Source organism: Primulina huaijiensis, chromosome 9 (genome assembly GCF_012295235.1).
Source record: "Primulina huaijiensis isolate GDHJ02 chromosome 9, ASM1229523v2, whole genome shotgun sequence".
NCBI classification, from domain to species: Eukaryota; Viridiplantae; Streptophyta; class Magnoliopsida; order Lamiales; family Gesneriaceae; genus Primulina; species Primulina huaijiensis.
In genome coordinates this window covers 19233004-19256181 of record NC_133314.1, presented here as the reverse complement: position 1 = coordinate 19256181, position 23178 = coordinate 19233004, and the positions used below count along the sequence as shown (strand labels likewise).

Below are 23178 nucleotides of genomic sequence, written 5' to 3'. Positions count from 1 at the left end.
TTTGTGATACAGATTTATTATTTGGGTCATCAATGAAAAAATATTATTTTTTATGCTAAGAGTATTACTTTTTATTGTGAATATCGGTAGGATTGACCCGTCTCAAAGATAAAGACTTGTGAGACCGTCTCATAAGAGACCTATTTATTAATATGTTCGATAGACATAATAACTTGCAAATTATATAAATCATATTAAATAAACTTTGTGCAACAATTTGAGAAAATATTGATAGAACAAATCGAACTGATTATTAGTATTCAAACATCTATTCTATCAACTCGATGGTTTGTAATTTAGTTGAAGTTAGGGAGATATTTAGCATGCGAACTGACAAATGTCACATTGTCGACACCCAAATTATATCATATCATATTATATTATATTATATTATATTATATTACATTAAAATCATTAGTTTTGCCTCCTATATTTATGACTCAGCCTAGCTTACACATTTTAAACGGGCCACTCTTGGGCTCATTTAGAATTGGGCTTTACGGGCCGGTTTAAACAAGCTTTTAGCCGGATCAAGACCGGTCAGATTGATCAAGTCGTTAATAATAAAATTCTATATATTATATATGTGATCTTGTCACAATATGAAAGCTTCTAAACTACGACTAAATACTCTCCTATTCAAAAAATTTCGAGTTTCGTTAGTTTGTTTTTGGATGAAATGATTAGAATGGATTTGATTTAAATTCCACGTATCAAATACAACATTGTATCCATCTATCTATCTTAAAATTGGAATGCAGAATTTGAATTAAGTAAAATTATTGGAAAAAACTTGTGTGAGACAGTCTCATAGGTCGTATTTTGTGAGACCGGTCTCTTATTTGGGTCATCCATGAAAAAATATTAATTTTTATGTTAAGAATATTATTTTTTATTGTGAATATCGGTACGATTGATCCGTCTCACAGATAAAAATTCGTGAGACCGTCTCACCATATACCTACTCATAATTCTTTTGTTTTAATTTCAAGTTCATTCTTCAATCTAGTCATTATTCTCTCATAAATCCAAAACCTTCAATCCAAACATAACATATCGGTAAAGTTCCACTCGAGCAAAGATGTAATTATTCAAATTAAATTAATTTCGTATTTGGAAATATATATTTTTCTATGAAATCTTAATTTAATTTACGTTCTAAATAAACATAGTTAATTCTCTTCACCTTCCTCGAAACTTTTCGAATTTGCTTTCTTTCAAGGTTTGACACATTGTTCCCACTTACAAAACTTGAGAAGGGAATTATGTCCCTCTCTTTCCAAAAGTATTAGAGAATTAGATGCACCATCTCATTTCAACATCAAATCAAATACTTTCATTGCATGCATCGTCAATATGTTGCACATATTATTTATGATTGGATTCTAATATTGAATGACCATTTTTTATAATTATATGCTCATTTTATACATATGCTATTCCTATAATAATTAATTATTCAAATAAATATGGGCAACTAGAGTTGCTAGAATTATAGGTAATTAGATTAATACAACAAGGTTTAATTTTAATTATTATCTTGTTAATACCTTTTTTATTCAAAGAAAGATAATTATTTTGTTATAGTAAATGACTAGTAAGTCAATTTGTAGTTTGTGTTTTATTTACTCTTATATGTAAACAATATATATTTTAATAATATTTTATTGTTTTATCCAATTGTGACGTTTATTTTATCTATATACATATGCAAGCTGTATAGATAAAGCATTTGAATATATTATAAGTACCATGAGGTCCAGAGGTCACGTATTCATTCTTATTAGATTCAGTCACCTAAATGAAGGATAAAATCGCTCGAACTCGTGACTAGTATCAATGATTTTAACGTCACGTTTCATTGGTATGGACATGGAGATATCTAATCATACAGATGAGTGATCATGTGATGATTATACTGAACAACCTTCTTCTAGAATTTCTAAGTGATTATTTCTTATCGAGTTGATTAGTTTGTGATTTTGGTTGTACATTATTAGTCTTCTGATTCGAGACAACATGGAGATTCTACGTACTAGCATTGCACTTTGATTCGTTTACCGACTTCATGAGGGTTATCAAAAGGAAAGGTCGGGTATAGTTTTGACATATGTAGGAGCCAATGCATTGTAGTCAGGGATTCATTGCTCACCTACGTGTGTGGATATCCTTTGTAATATGATGAGTTAATAGTGCAAGGAATCTCCGGCTAGAATAATACATGTACATTATGGAAATGTGTTTCTTTAGTTACACATATGATGTCATTATGATTATTCAAAAATACATCACATTATTATCGAATTCATTGGCAACTTCTGATATACTAATGGTTGCAGATTCAAACGGTATGTATGTGTTCAAGGGACCGTAATATACACTAACCGTAACATATTGGTTCTTCATGAATATACAATCAGTGATACCTAGGAGATCATGGGGTGACACTATTATATGCTCTTATCTTAAACTGATGGGTGCAATCAGACTTGAGTTTTGATGTTCTTAATCAAGAATGCTGATGAAAATAATATGGTTAATTAGGATAAACCCGAATAAGGACAAATGATTGTAATGAATCACTCTTAATTGAATATTAATTAAGTATTTTTTACTAATAGGTGAAATTATCATAGAATAGTCTAGAATTAATTTATTAATTAATAGTTATTTAATTATATCATGTATTGTCAAAAGTTGAAAATACTACATGAGATCATGACTCTACGTGAGTTATTTGAATAATTGGATTGGATTGGAGAATAATAATACAACTTTAACTAGCAGGAGTCCAAGTAAGATTCAAATTTAAGAGTCTTATTAAGATTCTAATTTATAGTCCTAGCAGAATTCTAATTTAATCAATGGAAATTATAAAAATGACAATACAATTCATATTAAGATGGTAGATTTTCTCTCTCTCCTCGGAAACATAACACTCGATTAGCCCTTGTTCTTTGAGAACAACACATGGCCGAGCTTCTCCACAAGTATCGTCGAACGCTGCCTCTTCCCGCCGTGGTTCTGCCAACTTCCAACAACCAATTCTCAACACAAAACTTCGTCTAAATTTCTAGTGTGAATTAGACGAAGAATCTAATCTTCGACTGTGGACCTCATTAGAAGATCGAAGAACGATGGGACTTCCAATTGATCTGAAGAGATTTACAAAAAAGATTATTTCCACTTAAAATACATAATAATTTGGTGTCCAACGTCTTAGATAACAAAAATAAATAATAATAAACATCATATTCATGGATTTGATAATTCATACGATGCACAAGATTATTTTGATTGTCAAAAAGAAATTTCTTTGTAAATTTTAAACTTCTGTTGAGTTTTTGGTGTGAGAAAATGATACTGCAACATAATTAGTTGTTCAAACTTTGCAATATAAATCACCAATAAAGTTTTAGTTATCTTATCAATATTTCACTTGTGCAATGTACGAAATGTTATTTTATATTATTAACATTAAAAATTAGTTAGTATGAGCATTCGATAATTAAAATATAATAGCTACTTGGATTACAGATTGTACAATTAGAAAACAAACAAATTATCCTACAAATTTTTTGAAAAAATTCCTTAAACAATGTTTTTCGTTGTATTTTTCTAGTTGTTGTCACTATCACATATAAAAAATTTTGGACCCCTAGGATTAATAGCTCTAGATACATCGACATACAGCCAACCATGATCAAAAAAAAAAATCATACATGAGCTAATGATTGACCCTGACTTTTGTTGATTGTCATTGTATATGGTACAATCAAAAGATACTGTCTTTGTTGGAATTTAAAAAGAAATTTTGGATCAGAAGAGGTCAATGACATTCTTGAAATAAGCACTTTATATATGACCCGCATTACTTCCGGTCAGAATTCGAACTTCCAAAACACGGTTTCCGAGCCTCGTTACGATCAATCTATTGTCATTGCATAATCCAAAAGAATGATCGATGTTCCACATCAACATACCCAGAGTTCCAACCTTCAAATTTAACTCATGATTAGGTACTCCAGAACATCTTATTTCATTTAAGAATTTAGAAGTACGCACATCATGTGCAATGTCATTTTAGTCCCGTTTTTTTCAGAAAATCTTAATTTCATCTGATTAATTAACATGTCATTTGTGTCCGGTATCATGTCAAGATTTCAGTAAATATCGGACTTAATGTGCCATAATAGGTGTAGTATTCGCCTCGAATATAATATATGTCTTTCGTACTTGCCATAGTTACATCTGCTTATGAAGTCATTGAATAATGACCTTTGTGGAAGCATATATGCATTTTCCATACGTGAAATCTATATAATATTCCACGATATGCAATTCCAAGTTGCATTGATTAGTGTTAACTGCTCGTTAACAACAGTGAGAACATAAACTCCACTATAAATATTGTTAGTGGAACATTTATACGAACACAAAATAATACTGAAAAAAACAATTTTGGTAAAATGAATTGCATTGAAAGCTGGAAGCCTGTGGCTGCAATGGTAGCTGTTGAATTTGCTTTGGCAATTCTAAACATACTGTTCAAGAAGGCAATGGATGGAGGGATGAACCACGGGATCATAGTCGTTTACAGGCAATCCATATCTACTATTTTTTTGACCCCATTTGCCTATATCTGGGAAAGGTATTGCAGTACTTGGAATTAATTATAATTGGCTTTAACAATTTTTCACTAGTAAATTCGGGGAGTCGATTCGAGTGCCAATACTATAAACTCAAGTACTGCATTAATGCAGGAGTAGCTGGAGTAAGCTGAATATTTGGCTGTTGGGTCAGATTTTTTTGTGTGCATTGTTCGGGTGAGTGTAAATTGTGAAGTAAATATTCTTGAGTACGTTAAGTGTAGTGGCTCGATGTGATTTTCATACATAATATATAGATAGATATGAGATTCTTGTTTATTTCCTAAGTTTAAATTTTTGGAATGTTCATGTTGTAGGATGACGTTAACGCAGTACCTGTTCTTGGTTGGGCTTGATTATACCTCGGCAACATTCATGTGTGCTTTCATAAATATGGTGCCAGTGTTTACGTTTGTGCTTGCATTGCCCTTAGGGTAAGTCCATTTAAATCAAGTAGACCAGCAATATTAGATCGTTTGCTAGCTATTACTAATTATAAATATGATAGTGTGTATGTATATATATATTTAGCTGTTGATCAATGCCTGGCGCAGGATGGAGAGTGTGAAAATGAACAGCAAGAGTGGGAAAGCTAAGTTTTTTGGCACACTAACCTGCATCGTTGGAGTTTTGATACTCGCACTCTACAGAGGGATGCCATTAATATACTCCGCATCGAATGCGGCTAAAAAACTTGAAAAACCAAGAAACTGGGGCGTGGGTTCGGTGTTTCTATGTGCAGGAGGCCTGGCTTGGTCTTCGTGGTTTCTAATCCAGGCCAGGATTGGACAGAATTACTCTCATCGATATTCCAGCACCTCCATTATGTCCTTTTTCAGTGCTGTCCAGTCTGTTGTTTTGTGCTTCTTCACAATCGACAGAAAGAACATTATTTCTGTTTGGATTCTTAGAGGAGAATTACAGATTCTAAGTGTCGTGTACGCTGTGAGTATTCGTCATTCTTTCATGGAATTGGCTTCCAAGTTGAGCATTATACATATAGAGCCGCGCTTGTTTAGGGTTTTCGGCTTGGTTTCCAATCGCCCAAGTTTACGGTTTTCATTTTAGCCATATTAGTAGTGGTCTTAATATATTAAGCAGTACTTTTTTCTTACAATTTTACTTATGTTTTATTGGAGTCAATAATATATGTCAATCATGTTATCATTTTTTGGTATCATGTCACTACTTTAATAAAAAATGACTAAAATAAAAAATGGTTGTGTTGTATGTATAATGAAGTTTGCACACATCGTTGCATCTTACTTTTGAAATTACAAAACTACATGCCTTTAAATTAAAGTACATTTGGGTAGTTTTGTATTTTCAAAACTAACGTGTAACCTTCATCGTACATATAACATTTCTCAAATTAAAAAATGCAAACTAGTGTACTAAAATCGTAAATTGACTGATAACATTACAAAAAAAATAGAAAAACGCAAATTATAGGGCAAATAACGTCATTTTCCGTGTTTCCTAATTAATGTTAGTTCCCTCTCCTATTTTAGTTCACTAAATTTTTTATATGCCATGCACATTCAATTGTTCCTCGAATTTGGTCATCCTTAACTATACATTTGATAGCAGTAACAGTTTTCTCACATCATTCTTTGGATTTATATCCACACAGGGCGTAGTGGCTTCGGGCGTATGCTATGTGGTCATGTCATGTTGTGTTAAACAAAAGGGACCTGTTTTTACCTCAGCTTTTACTCCTTTGATTCAAATTTTTGCTGCCATTTTCGATGTTGCGGTATTGCATGAAGACATTTACCTCGGAAGGTAAGCCTTTACGCTTGTGTGCATGTGTATGTATATATTAAACCAAAATGTGTTATATATATATATCTACTTTGGTCAGCATTGTAGGATCCCTTGTAGTCGTTGTGGGCATGTATGGTCTTCTTTGGGGCAAAAGCAGAGATCAAGAGACTCCAAGTACAGATAAAAATGATTCCGGCCAAGAACCAAGAAATTAAAATATGAATGTAGCCTTCTATAAAAACATTTATTTGGATATTTGTGGTGTTACCTTTTATTAATTCTCTCTTTTAGACAATTCAAGCAATCGTGTATTTTCATAGTTAGCTTAATTAGGTTTTTATTCAAAAGTTGACGGTTTAGTTGTTTCATTTGAGTTCGATCCATCGAACTAAATTGATCGCTTTGGTAGTTAAAGTCAAACTAGTTCTAATTAATTTTTTCCCTAAGTAAATGAACCAACAAAATCATGTACAAAAACCGAACTACTATATACGGGGAAAGATAATCAAACTAGCTGAACAAAGATACAAAAAAGCAATAACAAAACTATGTACAAAACATGATGTAATCTCCATACGGCAGCACCTTAAATCCTGTTGCTCTAGATCGAAACAAGTGCAAATGTAGAAGAATATGTAAAACTAGTCGAGGAAATTGTGCTATTATCTCAATCTTGAATCGCCACCAATTCCTGACTCGAGCTGCGATGGAAATGGAATCTTCATGTCTTTGACTGTCTTCAATTACCCTCAGCACGTGAATTAAACGATTGAGTCGTGGACAAATGTAGCTGTTCCAAGATGTTTTGTTTCGAACGAGTCTTGTACTGAGAGACGACATATAGGACATGGAGTCTGTTTTCTGAGCCATGTATCGATGCAAGATAGATGAAAACTACGCCCACAGTTTGGCATGATTCTTAGTACTTCCTTTTCTTGATACTCTGCTAAACATATTGTACACCTGCAATTCAGTTTTTTAAAATATTTTGTTGAAAGAAACTTCTTGATTTATTATATCTTGGATCACCGCGCCAAAAGATTATTAAGTTTGATGAAGAATGAATCGTTAGTAAACTGAGGCTCTGAAAATATTAAGATGGCTAGCTAGCTAGACTCACTGTGCATCTTCAACCGAACTGAATGCTTCACTATTGAAGTTCATCGCGGGAATTGCAGCAATGACAACCGGTTCAAGGCCATTAATCCTGTGTTCTGGCTGCCAGAAAATAACCTCTCAAGTAACAGGTATCCACAAAAATGATGCACGCAGAATCGTTTTTAGTTCTTGAACAAGAGAGGTTATAAGGAGGAAAAAGTAGATTTCATGCACGTGAAAAATACATCTATAATTAAGTGTGTAAAACAGCATCAATAGTAGTACATGCATTCTTACTTCTATCTCATTTCTGCTCATGTTTTTTCCCGAAAACAGATGATGTCTCAATCGAGTAAGTCAATAGCTCGCCAAAAATTAAATAAATCAAAGCTATATGCATTGTTATCTTTTAGCAAAGACTCAATAATCCATAACCAGAACAAATGTTCACAGGGTAAGGTCAAAACGGGCCGACATGAAATCAAAATACTATGTCTTCGTGAATACACACAAAAGTCGGGGAGGATGTGGAATATGTCTTAAGTTTTCGCCCTACATGCAAAAACCTAGAGCAGAGAAAGCATCATTTTAAGAACACGGACAAAATAAAGAAGCTCTAGATGCTAAAATGAAGCAAGCTAATTTCAATAAACAAGCAGATTTCAATACTTGCATCACAGTACTCTACACTCAACTAATGAAAACCAGGCATCATTTGATGATTTAAAGATTATCAAGTGATCAAATAATCATTCATTTAACTTCCAAAAACATTATCCGGGCCATTCAGCTCTAAAAGCACATCAAATCGTCTCTGTCATTGAACAACATTCAAGAATGCAGCGGTATGAAATATATTAAATGAATCGAACCAGATCCAGATCGATCCCCGTGTCAATCTCGAGCATTTGCCGTTCCTCCATGCGGCGGAGCCTCCCATAAATCAGACTAGTGCAAACAAACACGATAAAAGTAGCACTCATGCCAAAACCAATAATTGTTGTGATTAAATTCATTCATGAACCGAATATGTCACCACAAACCTCCTACTGCTTCAACTCTCAATCCCAAAAGGGATAAAGAAAACGAAGTCAAAACGTAAATGAAGAAAATAAGCAAAAGGATCTACTAAACTGCCAGATCCAGATTCGTGAGGAAATTGACAAATCATCAGCTGGTAGAATGAAAGTCAACCATCATATATACAAGAAATTTAAATGCCAGTTCAAGAAAACATCAAACAACCACGGTATTCATCCCCAGAAATTAAAATCAAGCGGAAAAGAAAAAAGGAAATATCCAATATCAAGAATTTCCAAGGGAGGGGATAAATCGTGTAAATTTTGTGGAACCAATGACGGGACAATTCAAATCTCTAAATACAAACAAAAAGAAGAAGCCAGATAAGTAAAAGAACAACGACAATAATAATTACGATAATAATTAATTACATTATCCCACTAAAAAAATTACAAAAAAATAAAAAAGGAGGGAAAGAATATGTCTCAAATGAGGACAAGGATCGAGAGAGTTTTGGGATTTAGAAACTAATTAAGAACCGAAAATGATGAACAAACATCAAACTCAAGTAAAACTAATGTCTCCAAAAATACTTCATAATCCGTTTATGTGAACTCAAAGTCAAGAAAGAAAGAATTTTAAAGGAAAATGGGGTCTTTGGCATTTTCACTCGGGTCCACTTTAGCTTCAGAGTTGGATTCTGGTAAAGACATTCTTGTACTTTCAGATCAATCAAGCCTTAAAATTTGGGTCCGTATTATTTTCCCATACTTGACATGCATATTGAAGTACATGTTACCCGAACTGATTTATCTTTACCGGTATATCATTTAATTTTTATTTTTTTTTAGTTTGGGGAGATTATTGATATAATTGAGTTTCAGGCTCGATATCTCGTCTTAAACTTGAGATTTTGATTGACAATATCATTTAACCTTTAAAATAACCTCACCCAACATAACCAAGAGTTCCAAATTAGTAGGGATAAGCTTATAAGGACATATATGTATATAAATTTTAAAAACTTTAATAATTTATTACTACGTAGCAAAATAAAAATGTTATCCGAAGAAAGGTGACAACTGAATCCGAGCGAGCAACTATCACTCCGCGAACTCAAAGTGCTACTTTAGTTTATCATTGTGTACGTATAACGGACAAATGTCATATGCGTTGAGGATTAACTGATGAAAAAACTCCTTCACTCAAGTCAGTTATTACCCCAAAAATGATTTCATAAAAACTTCATATTTATTATTTAATTAAATATGATCGGGCCGATTTGGGTTCCCTATCAACAGAACTGAAAAACCGAATTTTATAAATTTTAAAACTGTAATCGACCGGAAAACCGACAATTTTTATATGTGGTCAGTTTTTTTTGTTTTAACCGAACTATGCTCATCCGTACTCAAGATAATAAAATCGATTCCTCGGTCGGCCCTGATATGTGACGGTCAATTTCTTTTAACCATGAAATTATCGAAGTTCAGAAGAATTTGCATGCAACCTAACATTAATTAAAGACAAAATTCTACGTTTCAATTAAGCACAACTTACCAAATAACTTAGAGTGGATTAATAGCCACATTACGGACAACCCTCTTTAAACGCGATTCTAATTGTACGATCATCTATCTAAAATTTTGGACAGAATATGATTTAATGTATTTTATGGCTAAGTCTATGTTACATCGGAAGGGTCCATATGTATTTTCATATGAGATGATCGCGTGATAATCTTCTACAATCTTGCACAAAAGTAGACACAGAATAACACTTTGGTATAACATAAAACAAACCATATTTTATTTTATAGATAAAAACTCATATTTTCACAAAATTTTATAACTAATTTAACTGATTTTTACGACTCAACAATATTATTTTCTGCTAAGCTAACTGATTGTTTTCCTTAAATTTTTAAATTTTCGCTAACAATCTTTTCACACGCATGTACTAAAAAAAATATCAAATGCAAAGCAAACAAATTAAATCTGCCTGCTCAATTATTATAGGAATCCAAGGCTACAATTTATATGAGCAGAGTCATGCATGATCAAATACTATTTAATTTAGTTGGAGAAACATGACAAAATTCTTTTTCAATCGCTATTTAAAATTTTAATAAATCCCATATTTTAAATATTAAACGTACGATTAATTACTAATTAGGAAACAAACACCACAAAGAACAAGTTACGCTGGTTTGGAGCCCACATATCATTCCATCTCCATTAGCAAAAAACCATGTATTTTGAGTTACCCCACAATCATTATATATATTAATCTTGAAAAATTCTTGAATTGAGATCTAATATCAAAAGCTTGAAAAATTCTTGAATTGAGATCTAATATCAAAAGTTTCGTTCTAAATTTGTTATCAGGTCAATATTATTTGCACTCCACTTTATGCGTATTTACGATATATATTAATTATGGATCGGAGTGTAAATAATATAACTCCTTTAAATATAAAAATCTACTGATAGATATTGCATGAACTAATTACATTGTTTACATATAAATGGATTGTCTTTGAGGCGAAATTAAAAAATAAATTAAGTTCATTTTGTTTCCTTACGGCAATCATCATAAGTAGACGCTTTTATACATATATACGTGTGTGTGCACGCTTGTTTGGTGAAATGAATAATTTGTTTATAATTTATTTGTTTCCGTCGTTGGTAGCAAATAAAGTATTTTATTGGGAGTTTTCGTTAGCCACGCATTTGAAGATCAAGCCAAAGTGATAAGAATTTGGGATTAAATTAATCAATCACAAAGTAAAGGGTTAATCAAGATATGAACAAAAATAAATAGTATAGAGGAGAACTGATTACAATAATTTAGCCCTTTTTTAATATTTTCTTTATTTAGGCTAAAAAATATACTTTACTTGGATCAAAATGCAATTTACACGACATTCTTGAAATGGTTTAGTATAAATACAGACACGGATTGGCACAATATCTCTTTCATGCATGTATATATATATATTCGCTAATTAAACTTCACAAACAAAGCCCTTATATATAACATAACAAATTTTGTGTGTCTCATGGCTGAATGTGAAGCTACAACATCCGTCGTAGCCACGAGCCACACGAACAAGCCGCAACGAACAAAATCGACGACACAGCAACGTAGATTTGTGGGTGTAAGGCAAAGGCCATCCGGCAGATGGGTAGCCGAGATCAAAGACTCCTCTCAAAAAGTACGCTTGTGGCTCGGAACCTACGATACACCTGAAGAGGCTGCTCATGCCTATGATGAGGCGGCTCGTGCCCTCCGTGGAGAAAACGCGCGTACGAACTTCGCTGCAACGAATCTCAAGACAGACAATCCAGAATCCAATAACTCGAAAACGGGCTCAAGCACTGATCACGTAGATACCAAACATGGGCTTAGTTTTTCATCTTTAAAAGCCAAGTTAAGCAAGAATCTGCAGTCCATCATGGCTAGAAAATCCGAGAACAAGCCGAGTAAGAGCAGGGTAAGCGACCACTTTGCTTTTGCAAATCTTTTTCACTTCAAGGGGTACAATCAATACAACCAAAACCCTTATCCTGATGATATTATGAAAATTGATCCAAAAATAGTGCAACCAAGTGTCATTGTGCCACCTCTTTGTAAGGAACAATCTTCTTGGGAGAGCTCGAGCATGTCGGATTGCAGCAATGAATGGGGCAGTTTCAGACACCAGGGTTTGGATAATTCGGATGGATCGGATACAGGAGAGCTTTACGGCATAAATGAACTAGGTTTCTGGGGGGATCAGATGATGTCCGGATGCAGGATTAGTAGCCCGGATCCAGTGATGATTTCTGGGATCGAGGATGAGTTTTCGAGGAGTAAAAGGTTCAAAGTTTTTTCTTCTGTTGTTGTTCCTCCAACATTCGTTGAATCTCCATCCTACGGATCAAACGATGTCCTCGGAGCTAGAAATCTTACGTAATTCGCCGAATCAACCACTAAAAATATGTAAGGGTTCGATGAAATCACGTTTCTTAACCTCAGGCTACACATATGATAACCTATAAAAAAAACCATATACAAATCTACTGAAAAATGTGATTTTTCTTCTTTATTTCTGGAAAAAGTTTTACTTCCAATAAGTTTTGGCTCTGCCAGTTGCTGCGCCGTACTCTATCTGTCTTCTCGTACTTACTCTTTCATGAATATTGTAATATGATGTAGATATAATAAATCAGAAGTCTCACACAAATGAAAATTATACGTACGTGTAATTGTATATATAATATCCCTTCAAGAAGCAATATTATTATAAGTTCTGCCATATGTCGGTTATCTAGGTTTTTTATTATATCCTAATTAGCCGTCCTATTGGAAGTTTACCACGCTGCGAACTTAGTCCTCAATGATATCAAATTTTAGTTTTAGTTATATATATATATATATTTTTTTTGTAAATTTTAGTTTTTTTTCCCATTGAGAGTACTAATCTAGCAATATACACATCAGCGTCACATTAACAGTGCATTAGTGTCACACTAGTGTCAAGTCAGAAAAAGACCAAAATTGTTAAAAAAAAATTTAAAATAACACATTAAAACATAAATTTTGACAACATAGATGACCAAAATTGCAAAGAGACAAAAATACAAGAAAAAAACAAATTTTCTTCTGTGTATTTATCTTTTTGTGATATTGATTGAAATGATAGCGAGACGAATCTGAAGCGGGTTTAATACTGGTTTGGGTTTAGACTCGGCCCATTTTTATCCCTAATTTTGATCATCTATATTGTCAAAATTTGGTGTTAGTCAATTATCTTTGTTTTTTTTTTTTTTACAATTTTTGTACTTAATTAGAGAGCTGGTGATAATATGACGTTGATATAGCACTTACGTGGTGCTGATATGTGTCACGCCAACACTTTCATTGTAAAATGACCAAAACTTCCAAAAAAATAAATAATACACAACTAAAACTGGAATATGATATCGTATATTAAAAAAATCGCAAAAAAAAACACACACACACACAAAATATAAAAATTAATTTAATGCTTTCCATATGGCGTTGAAAACAACTACAGTGATTAGTTAAACAAAGAACTCAAGCCAGACCAACAATTCTGTAGCCCAAATCATGTGCACTAACATTATAAGATATTTTCTTTCCACATATAAACTGAGTTAAATTATATTAGAAAAAATACATTTGTAAAATATATTGGTAGCCATATATATGTGGAAATTTTTAGGTTGCGCTTGGATTGTTGGATGATTTGGAGGGAGATATTTAATTTGATTAATGATCCAAAGGATGGATTTCAAAAATTAAAGAAAGAAAAACAGAAGAATCGATTCTTGATATAAATAACTCTATCGACGAAAATTGTTGGTTTATGCTCGTTCAAGGGAAGCTGGCAATATCTGTTCGGAGGGCTATTCATAACCCTAAAACATTTAGACCTATTACAATAGATTTTTTGGAGTTTCCTTGTATTAGATATTAACACAAAACAAATATCCAAGTTCAACTACTTTACTTGATTCCTATTCGTTTTCATCTTCATCAAAATCATCAAGAAATCTGGGCAAAAAAGCCTGCAGCCGAGGTGAGTTCATTGTTTCATCCTCTGGTTGATGTTCTGTTTGCACTTTATCGACAAAAGGGTTTCGCAGAAATGATTCGAGGGTGTTAGGACTGTACTTAAGCACGAGATTTCCAGATGTGTCCATCTTGAGCAAAAACACAGGAGGCAGTGGATCACCGAGAACTCTAATGTAACCCAAACTGAAACATGGCAAAGATTAATGAAAAGCTAGAGCAGAATGGTATGATTACTATTGCCAGTAAAAGAAAGGACTGTAAGATCCCTTGAGCCTAATTGCACTCAACTTTTAAGAATTTATGGGATTTTCTCAAAAGCCAGGGCTTCGGGAAGTGTCTCAAGTCTTAACGATAAGTTTATACTTTAATGCATCATTTACATGGGATGTTAGTAGAGTATTAGGTAACAAAGGTCACTAATTAACCATTCAATACCAACTCATTGAAATGTGATGCGGATTGCGTTGGCAAGAATCAAGCCAATTTTGTCAAAAGTTTTTAACTCAAATTTTATTTTTATATTTTAGCAGTTAATGTTTTATTAGGACAAAAAAAATACGGTTTATTTTACTAATTGTCATCTCTATGGCATACCAAAACGGCTAAGAAATAATGTATATTTAGAGGAGAAAGAAAAGGACAAGTCGACATGACTCACCGTATATAGAATAACCCATCAGTTTCTTGCCTCTTAGTCCGACCAAATAGTTCGATCAGCAGATAACCACCCACGCATACAGCAGGTTGTGGGAACTCAAATACTTGAATGCAAGATTCCTTCTCACAGATGAAAATCATAAGAAAAGGATGGTTGAAGAGAAAAACAAAGGGAAAGTAGCATACGCAGCCATATAATACCTGTGTCATAGCAAACTTGGGTGAAGTATATGTCCATATATAATCGTCCGCATTAAACTGAAATGGATGAAGACAATTGCCAAATTCCAATTGTGCTATGGACCTAGGATGGCCCATGCGGAATCGCACAGAGTCGGCTGAATACACGGGACTTCCAGGTTCCCATGACACTGAATGACAGCACGCAAGAAAGAAATGATTAGCATCATCTATGTTTCATTTGTCAAAACAAATTTGTTTCGTTCCAGCTCATTCAATACAGGAAACAGTGGCGGTAGCGGTGCTGGCAGGGGCATCACCCCACTCCTTATTTTCAATATACTAAATCGCTAATGTGTTTTTTGTATTATACATAAACAAAAATTTGATATAACAATAAACAAAAATATGATATAACCCCCTAAAGTTTTTTAGTTTTAGTTTCGTTCTATCCACGTTAAATGACTGTGACACTAAAAGGAAATGATGGGAAAAAAATAAGCAGCCTTACAGAACTTACCTTTAAATGGTCGTATGCCAATCTCACTAACAACACAAACATCGGCATTTAACTTGAATAAAATAGACTCAGGCATGTTAGGATCAGTCTGTCCTTTACTTGACCAGTAGGAATGACCCCAGTCATATCTGTCAGTGGGTGACAGAACATTAACAATATTTTGCACCGTTGTAGTATCTGTGCTAGAAGCACCAACTACATATGATACACATTCCTTTCGAGCAATCACAGGTTTCGCCAGAGCCTGAAGGAGAGTAGAATATATGTTGTGCTCCATCTCAAGAATCTCCCAGTTGATGGGATTCATCGGCATTACATACATGCATATATTCCGTCCTCTCTTTTCTTCAACCACATGGTCAACATAGTAAAATGAAGGAACCTTTTTGAGCCATAGATTTTTGCAAATGCTATTTGCAATCACTGCCATAGATAACAATAATCACATTGGTATCCCATTATGTACTGTTCAATTACCTTTTTTAGAGTATAAAAAGGAAAAGAACTGAATCTTACGTAGAATAAATAAAAGTACAAACCAAACAATTCAACGGCATAAAACCAACCAGGACGGTCCCGAAGATTACTGTACTGAAATATAACAGAGTGTGATGAAATGATTTGCTTGAGTAAATGCTATCACAAGTCATGTTACAACAACGGAATGTATCTCACATGATTTAACTTAGATGTAACCAACAATAGGATAAGCATGTGCCACACTACTCCAGATTAATATATATAACAGCCGATGTTGGATATCACACGCATGATAAATTCAAACAGGAAGCTTGTTGCACAGTTTTGATTGATGATTGATCAGTAACAATTTCAACGTAAATGGAGTGATAGTCTGAGTAATTGAAGCTGTTTTTAATCCAATGGTAAGGACATCTTACGATGTATATATACCTAGGATAGAGAGACAGAACGGTCAATGTTCTGGACTGATTATTGAGCAGGAGAAAACTAACGCATCGTAAATATATCGGATATTTAAGAGCGCTGCCATCAAGAAACTGGTTAATATCTTCGAGTTGAAAAATCTTAAAACTCGAGAACCGTATAAAGCTATTAAGTGCAACAAAAGAGATGAAGAAAATTCATAATTTTTTGGCCTTGATAGACAACAAAAAACATATGGAGAAAGAAAAAAGTCTGAAATACAAAAATAGGCATATTCTAACCAGGAAATGTCCACGTATTTTATATCCGTTGTATACAGAGTAACTAATTAAAGCATTCATGAAAAAATAATACAAAAGTAGTATGTACAATAGCAAAAAAACAAAACAAAAGCATAGAAAAACTTCAAATTTTGATGGCCCACAAGATTGTCGACAAATGAGAAGAGTAGATGAGATAACGAAAAACCAAATCTAGTGAAAACCAGCGTCATGAGATATGATTAATGATCACATTCCTGAAAAGGAAAGAATCGTTTTAGTACAATGAATATAGCTAACCAAAATGATGCCAAGAGCGTGAGACTGAAGTAGCACGAATGATGTCGGATGGATCATCCAAGAATTTCAGGATACTCAAAACCACATCAGTTTCCAAGCACTCCACAAAATTTATCCGGTTCTCCATCTAGAGTTATACACTCTGCCAGGCTAATAAAGTTCAGAATCATCATTCTATTCGAAAAATATAGATTTATATTACAACGCCACTATAGCAATCAAATAAAATTAGATGTTATTCAAAGATGGCTGATAAAAAAAATAGGAGGAATGGCATGAAATGGGCTCCGATCTTATAATTTACACAATGCATTAGCATAAACTTCTGCTAAAAATTCTGAAAGCGTGAAAGAAAAAAGAACATTCAATAATCCCCAGAAAAACTTCGAAACTTTCAAATCTTTACTCTTGTATTAAAAATCTTTATTCTTATGCCCATATCAAGAATCAATAACAATTAATCCAGTCAACATTCAGCAAACAAGGAACAAGAATTTCAATGCATCGGTTAAAAGTAACATTTTTTTCCGTAAAGTTTCAACCTTCTGCACAAAACTTTAGCACTTCAAAAATTAAACTCGCAGAATTTACGAAATAAAACAGGAGAAAAAGCTAGGAACATATTCTTGAATTATTTTCTTCTAACATGGGCTAAATTAGACAACAATTTTACAACTCCAGTTTAGAATACGTACGAAGCGAGCTCTAAAACTGGGAAACGTCGGGGGAAAAAATGAGAAAGAAAACTTACTGTCGTCTCAGGTTAGAAGGGCCCTGCAGTAGAAATGAGTGTGAATGTGAGAAAACGGTATGAAGTGGTGGCCGAGTTTGGTCCAGTTTTCTGTCGTTTGATTCTGTTCAATTCGTTTTCTTTTCTTTCCTTTTCTTTTCTTCTTTGTTTTCATTTTTTGCAACATACATTTAGTTTTTTTGCTTTTTGAAAACAATAAAAAAAAGACACATTTATTTGTGAAATAATATAAATATAAACAAGAAAAATACACCTCTACGAGAATCTCAACGGCCCGTATCATCGAAAATTTCATTAGATTTGCACTCGAAGTTATTATTAGGGGTGTTCATTAAACGGTTTACACGGAAAAAATCGACCGGACCATAAATTTCGATTTTTTTGGTTCGGTTTAAACGGTTTTTCGGTCGGTTATGGTTTTGAGTTTTTGTATTTTCGGTTTTTCGGTTCGGTTATCGGTTTTTGAAATTTTAAAATCGCAAAAAACCGAACAGACTATTTAAAATATAATAAATAATAAAATAATTAATATAAGTAATTTCATTATGTTTACTATTTTACTGTCTTATTGATATATAGTTGTGATTTGCAATCAGGTTTGTTAAGTTGATCTACTTTATATGAACTTATTATTTTCATAATAGGTTGACATTTTCATTTCCCTACATACGAGGATTTTTTTGTAGGAGTTGATGGATCCAATGCTGGAATTATTCAATATCAACATATCCAAATTCCAAATTGCTTACAATTGTCGTAGCTATATTTTTTATTATTTTATTTTGATGTTTGTGAGATACTCAACAAATTGTTTAGAAGAATTATAACTATGTCTGTTTTTTATTACTTTATTTTAATTTTTGTAAGATAATCAAAACCAATTTGATTGTGATTTTTTATTATATTTTTTTAAAATTTATAATGTACAACTTTATTTATAACTAAATTTATTAAACAAACCGTAATAACCTACCGTAATAACCAAACCGTAATACAAAAAAACCAAACCGGACCGAATTAAAATGGTTTGGTTTAGGATTAAGCAATCGAAAAACCGTAAACCGAAAAACCGAACCGAAGTTTATTAAAACCGAACCAAACCGACCTTTGCACACCCCTAGTTATTATTAATTATTAGAAGAAATCAATAATAAATTATTTTATCTTTAAAGTCTTGATGATTTGATTTGATTAAACTAATAGGATTGATTAACAAGCATAATCTTAAGATCACGAAAATTAATAAGATCAATTTTGTATGATACATCTTCAATCAAACTTGACCCATAAAAAATATAATTTTTATATTAAAACTTTTATTTTTCTCTACAAATATAAATTGGATCGACAAAACCTACTCATCTTCGATTAGCCATGTGATATAGAAAAACTAATTGTGAAAAATATGATATTAAAAAACTCAAAATTAAATCATGGGTTTCGATAATTAAAAAAACAGCACTCTTCGGGGTATTTGGATAGCGCATTATATTTTGAGTAGGCCTAGTATGAAACAATCTCACGAATCTTTATTTGTGAAACAGATCAACCCTATAGATATTCACAATAAAAAAATAATACTCTCAACATAAAAAATAATACTTTTTCATGGATGACCTAAATAAAAAATTCAATCACGAAATTGATCCGTGAGATCGTCTCACAAAAGTTTTTGTGTTATATTTTTTCTGAAATTGTGGTTAAACTTCACTTTTGTCACAAAATCGGTAATTAGTACAAATTTCTCAAATGATTTGAATCTCTATTAGTTAAATTTCCTCCGAAGTGAATATATCTAATCAACTATTTTCAAGACAGCCATAATAGAACCTCGTAAAACCGCGCTTGAACACCATATACAGGCTCTAATTCACAAGAAAAATAGCACCACAAAAAAATGTAAATCATAAAACTTAGGGTGAAGCTTGCCAAAGTCAGATCGATTCTTGATTCGAGGGATGTAAAACAAGAAAATACCCATTAACTGGATTACAAAATAAGACCGTTTATATCATCTTCATCTTCTTCCCAAAGGAAGGGATTATTCGGGCCTTGTTGAATACCACGTAGTAGATTCTCCAGTAGACCTATTCGCTCCCACAGCATCTCTTCTTCAAAGCGTCGCATATTAGGGATTTCGTCGCTTGGTGAGGCTTGCAGAACCGAGCTAAGATTTTCGGGGTAATGCTTCAATAAGAACTTCCTGTCTGGTTCAACAAGCTCTATGTCGAATGCAGGAAAAAGGGGGCGGCCCAGAACTCGTACATAACATATGCTGCAAACATGCAAATGATTTGAGAGTGAGCTGCAAAAATAAGGTGTAGGTTGGATACAAAAGTATTAACTTAGGAAAGGCATGAACACTATATTAAGAGCGACTTTTTTACAAAACAGAAACAAATTCATTTTTGGATATAATAATAGTGACAATATAGTGTTACTCATATTTTAAAACGAAAAAAGTTGAAATGCAAGGCCTAAAAGCGACAATTTCCAACTTCTCGATTTCCATTTTTCTAAGTAATAACTAATAACTCGACCGAGCATCGCTTTTTTCTTAAAAATAAATTTCTAAAATTAGATTATTTTAAACAACTAATCAATCTAAACAAATTCAAAACAGATGTGCTTGTCTCATACTATACTGATAAACTTACCATATATAGAATAATCCATCCATTTCTTGTGTTTGAACCCTACCCAATAGCTCGATCTGTAAATATCCACCGATACAAAGAACAGGTTCTGGTAGCTTAAATGGTTGCAAGCTATTTTCCTGTTCAGGTAGAAGTGAAACACGTCGTGAATCTTGATAGAACCACTTTTTACTGAAGTGAGAAGGAACGGGTCATAGATAAGACGAACAATTTGGAGGCTGGTCTTCGGATTAGCCACGAAAATCATGATTTTACTCATAAAGGACATTAAAGATGTAACCAAAGACTTAAAAAATCGAACATGTGAAAAACTTCAACCTGCATCATTGGAAACCGTGGAGAAGTGTAACTCCACAAAAACTTGTCATCAGCACATTTGTGGGAGGCATCCTTTTCAATCTCATTTGGGTTTTTAGAATAACCGATGCGAAATCTAACAAATTTCGCAGAGTATATAGGTTTTCCAGCCTGGAAAAAAGCTGAAGATCCAACAAAATATTGTACATGCAATTGAATTAGAAATATCAAACAAGTTAGAATTGAACAAAGAAACAAATACGAGAAAGTTAAGCTTAATTACCTTCAAAAGGTTGGATATCAATTTCAGTAATAACCCAAATACCGTCCCGCAGTTTATATATTAATGACTCCGGGGCAGCAGGATTACTTTGTCCTTTACTTGACCAGTATGACGCTCGCCGGATAAATCTGTCCCTCGGATTCAAAGTATTAACAACACTTTCATCGGGATAATTATCAGTGCTGGACGCGCTAATAGCATTTGATATGCAATCTTTAGGAGAAACATTTGATTTTGTGAGAGCCTGGTGTAGAGAAGCATAAGCCTGGTGATCACGTTCAAGAATCTTCCATTCCATGGCATCATTCATCTCTTCCTCAACCGAATCTATTGATTCTCCACTCTCTTTAATGATACCAACAATGTTGGCGAGTTGTGGGAAATATTTCAAGCATAATTTTTTCGCAAGTCCATTTGTAATTACTGGAAAAACAAAGTCATTGTGAAAAATGAGGACGCCACATGCTAAACAAGTTATTGAAATGGTATTAACTGAAAGGAAAAAATTAATTAACATTACTAAAAGATTTATACATAATTCCTCATTAAAAATGAGTGATTCTTTTATTTGTATTCTCACGAGATGAATCGAAGGCTGCAGAGTCCAAATATTTGTGTTAACTTCTTGTAAAACAATATGGGTTCTTCACGCTTTCAATTTCACCCAATTCATTTTATTACTTGGAGACCTTAAACCGTTACTGGTTCCTTGGATCCATGGCCACTAAAGCGGAAGAATGGTGTTTGTAGTCAGAGATACCACCTAGAGAAGTAGGTGGTGGTTTTATTCAAAACAAGAGACAATGATTTGGCTCTCAGACATTTTGTATACGGAAGTATGATTCATGATCGAACCATGTAAATCATGTCCAAAGATCATTTCTCTCTTCCCTATTCATACAATCCAGCATTTAACATTTGTCATGATATGAAACATTAATATCAGCTGCGAAAATGAGACAGAAAGATATCTTGTTTAAAGACATAATGCTCATTCGTAAACATGCATGTGTGTTTTGTAACCGTATGGGTGCATTCGGTACGCCATCAAAACAATCAGTGAGACATCGTGCATCATACTCATATTATAAGCAAGGACTGTAACCACAAGAAAAGAAACACATACAAAGCCAACCATTATAACAGAAATTCAGATTATTAACTTGTACTGCTCACCGAAATGGCGCCAAAAGTGTGAGGTAGCACTTGCACGAACTATATCCACAGGATCATCCAAGAAGCTCATGATATGTAAGGACATGTCGGTCTCAAGGCATTGCAAGAAATCAATTTTAATCTCCACCTTTTCACGATCCATCACTTTACTGAAATTTTGAAAAGCTGAATCATCAACTCCGCGTAACATTTTCATATGTTAGAAAATCGACAAAACCAGAGTAATAGAGAGAGTGAGAACAGTCCATCCAAAGTATCATAAATCTGTTTAATCCCATTTTTTCTTCAAATGTAAATCATACGTGAATAATCAGCGAAGCATTACAAATTGTAGACTAATTTTCCCGCCGCCTAAAAAGAAAAAAACCCCAAGTTATATGGTTACTCTGGCTCCAATAAAAACCAATCAAGCTAGAGTCATCACACCAGGGCTTCAATGATTGAACAAAATTTCCAAAGAAATCAAGAAATTTTCCATTTCGCCCGCAAAGCTTCAATCTTTTCGCATAAAAAGAAGCCAAATCCAATGATGAACTGATCCAGAGTCAAGAGTAACACAATTTTAATTTTTTTTTAAAAAAATCGATCGAATTCGTCGAATCGCCCAACAAGAACAAAGACCCACAAATCCAAAGAAGCCAAACACGAATTTAAAGATTCATACACATACAGCAACCCCGATACAATTATTCAAAATTCATTCCAATAATCACAACGCCGGTCGACACCCAAATAAACCCCGAAAAGCGCATAAAAGATAAGGGGAAAAACACCTTCTCTAGATAACTCGTGGGCTAAAGTACAAAATCATACGCTTATCGACGGAGAGAAAAGGGGGATTGAGTAAAGATGGAACTCGAGCGTTTTGGGTCCAATAAATTATTGCATTAGGTTTACAAGTTCAATCGGGACATTTGAAGGCAAATATGATGATTCTCTTTCGCTTGGTTGGAGGCCAGATTCCATGTTATCTAATTATTCATATCCATTTTCATAATATAATTTAAATTACTATATTTTTTTGGTCGCAGTCGCTGCTCATCGCCCCTCGGATGGATGTATATTGATCATACC

General features: G+C 33.4%; 3 protein-coding genes across 12 annotated transcripts; 1 reads left to right on the top strand and 2 right to left on the bottom strand.

Moving 5' to 3' along the window:
- The first annotated feature begins 4381 nt into the window (after positions 1 to 4381).
- On the top strand, positions 4382 to 6770 carry LOC140985349 (WAT1-related protein At4g01440-like). 2 transcript variants are annotated; one of them, XM_073453181.1, is made up of 6 exons: positions 4382 to 4651; positions 4764 to 4826; positions 4967 to 5083; positions 5204 to 5594; positions 6283 to 6434; positions 6522 to 6770. In XM_073453181.1, the coding sequence occupies exons 1-6, from the start codon at positions 4470 to 4472 to the stop codon at positions 6598 to 6600; spliced, it is 984 nt and encodes a 327-aa protein (XP_073309282.1). In that variant the 5' UTR covers positions 4382 to 4469; the 3' UTR covers positions 6601 to 6770. The 2 variants fall into 2 exon arrangements, with proteins under 2 accessions (XP_073309282.1, XP_073309281.1); XM_073453180.1 differs by having other exon boundaries at positions 6514 to 6770.
- A 7079-nt stretch (positions 6771 to 13849) lies between these two features.
- On the bottom strand, positions 13850 to 17828 carry LOC140984145 (F-box protein At4g00755-like). 5 transcript variants are annotated; one of them, XM_073451376.1, is made up of 6 exons: positions 17692 to 17828; positions 16941 to 17082; positions 15475 to 15897; positions 14976 to 15145; positions 14776 to 14894; positions 13850 to 14300 (listed from the first exon to the last, which is right to left on the bottom strand). In XM_073451376.1, exons 2-6 carry the CDS (start codon positions 17065 to 17067, stop codon positions 14060 to 14062), a joined length of 1080 nt encoding a protein of 359 aa, XP_073307477.1. In that variant the 5' UTR covers positions 17068 to 17082; positions 17692 to 17828; the 3' UTR covers positions 13850 to 14059. The 5 variants fall into 5 exon arrangements, with proteins under 5 accessions (XP_073307477.1, XP_073307476.1, XP_073307478.1 ...); XM_073451375.1 differs by having other exon boundaries at positions 16941 to 17090; positions 17692 to 17827; XM_073451377.1 differs by having other exon boundaries at positions 16941 to 17090; positions 17636 to 17821.
- A 1687-nt stretch (positions 17829 to 19515) lies between these two features.
- On the bottom strand, positions 19516 to 23103 carry LOC140985167 (F-box protein At4g00755-like). Of its 5 annotated transcripts, none has more exons than XM_073452931.1 (6): positions 22878 to 23103; positions 22105 to 22253; positions 20929 to 21351; positions 20667 to 20827; positions 20349 to 20467; positions 19516 to 19966 (listed from the first exon to the last, which is right to left on the bottom strand). In XM_073452931.1, exons 2-6 carry the CDS (start codon positions 22244 to 22246, stop codon positions 19681 to 19683), a joined length of 1131 nt encoding a protein of 376 aa, XP_073309032.1. In that variant the 5' UTR covers positions 22247 to 22253; positions 22878 to 23103; the 3' UTR covers positions 19516 to 19680. The 5 variants fall into 5 exon arrangements, with proteins under 5 accessions (XP_073309032.1, XP_073309033.1, XP_073309034.1 ...); XM_073452932.1 differs by having other exon boundaries at positions 22105 to 22269; positions 22878 to 23075; XM_073452933.1 differs by having other exon boundaries at positions 22918 to 23073.
- Positions 23104 to 23178: the final 75 nt, after the last annotated feature.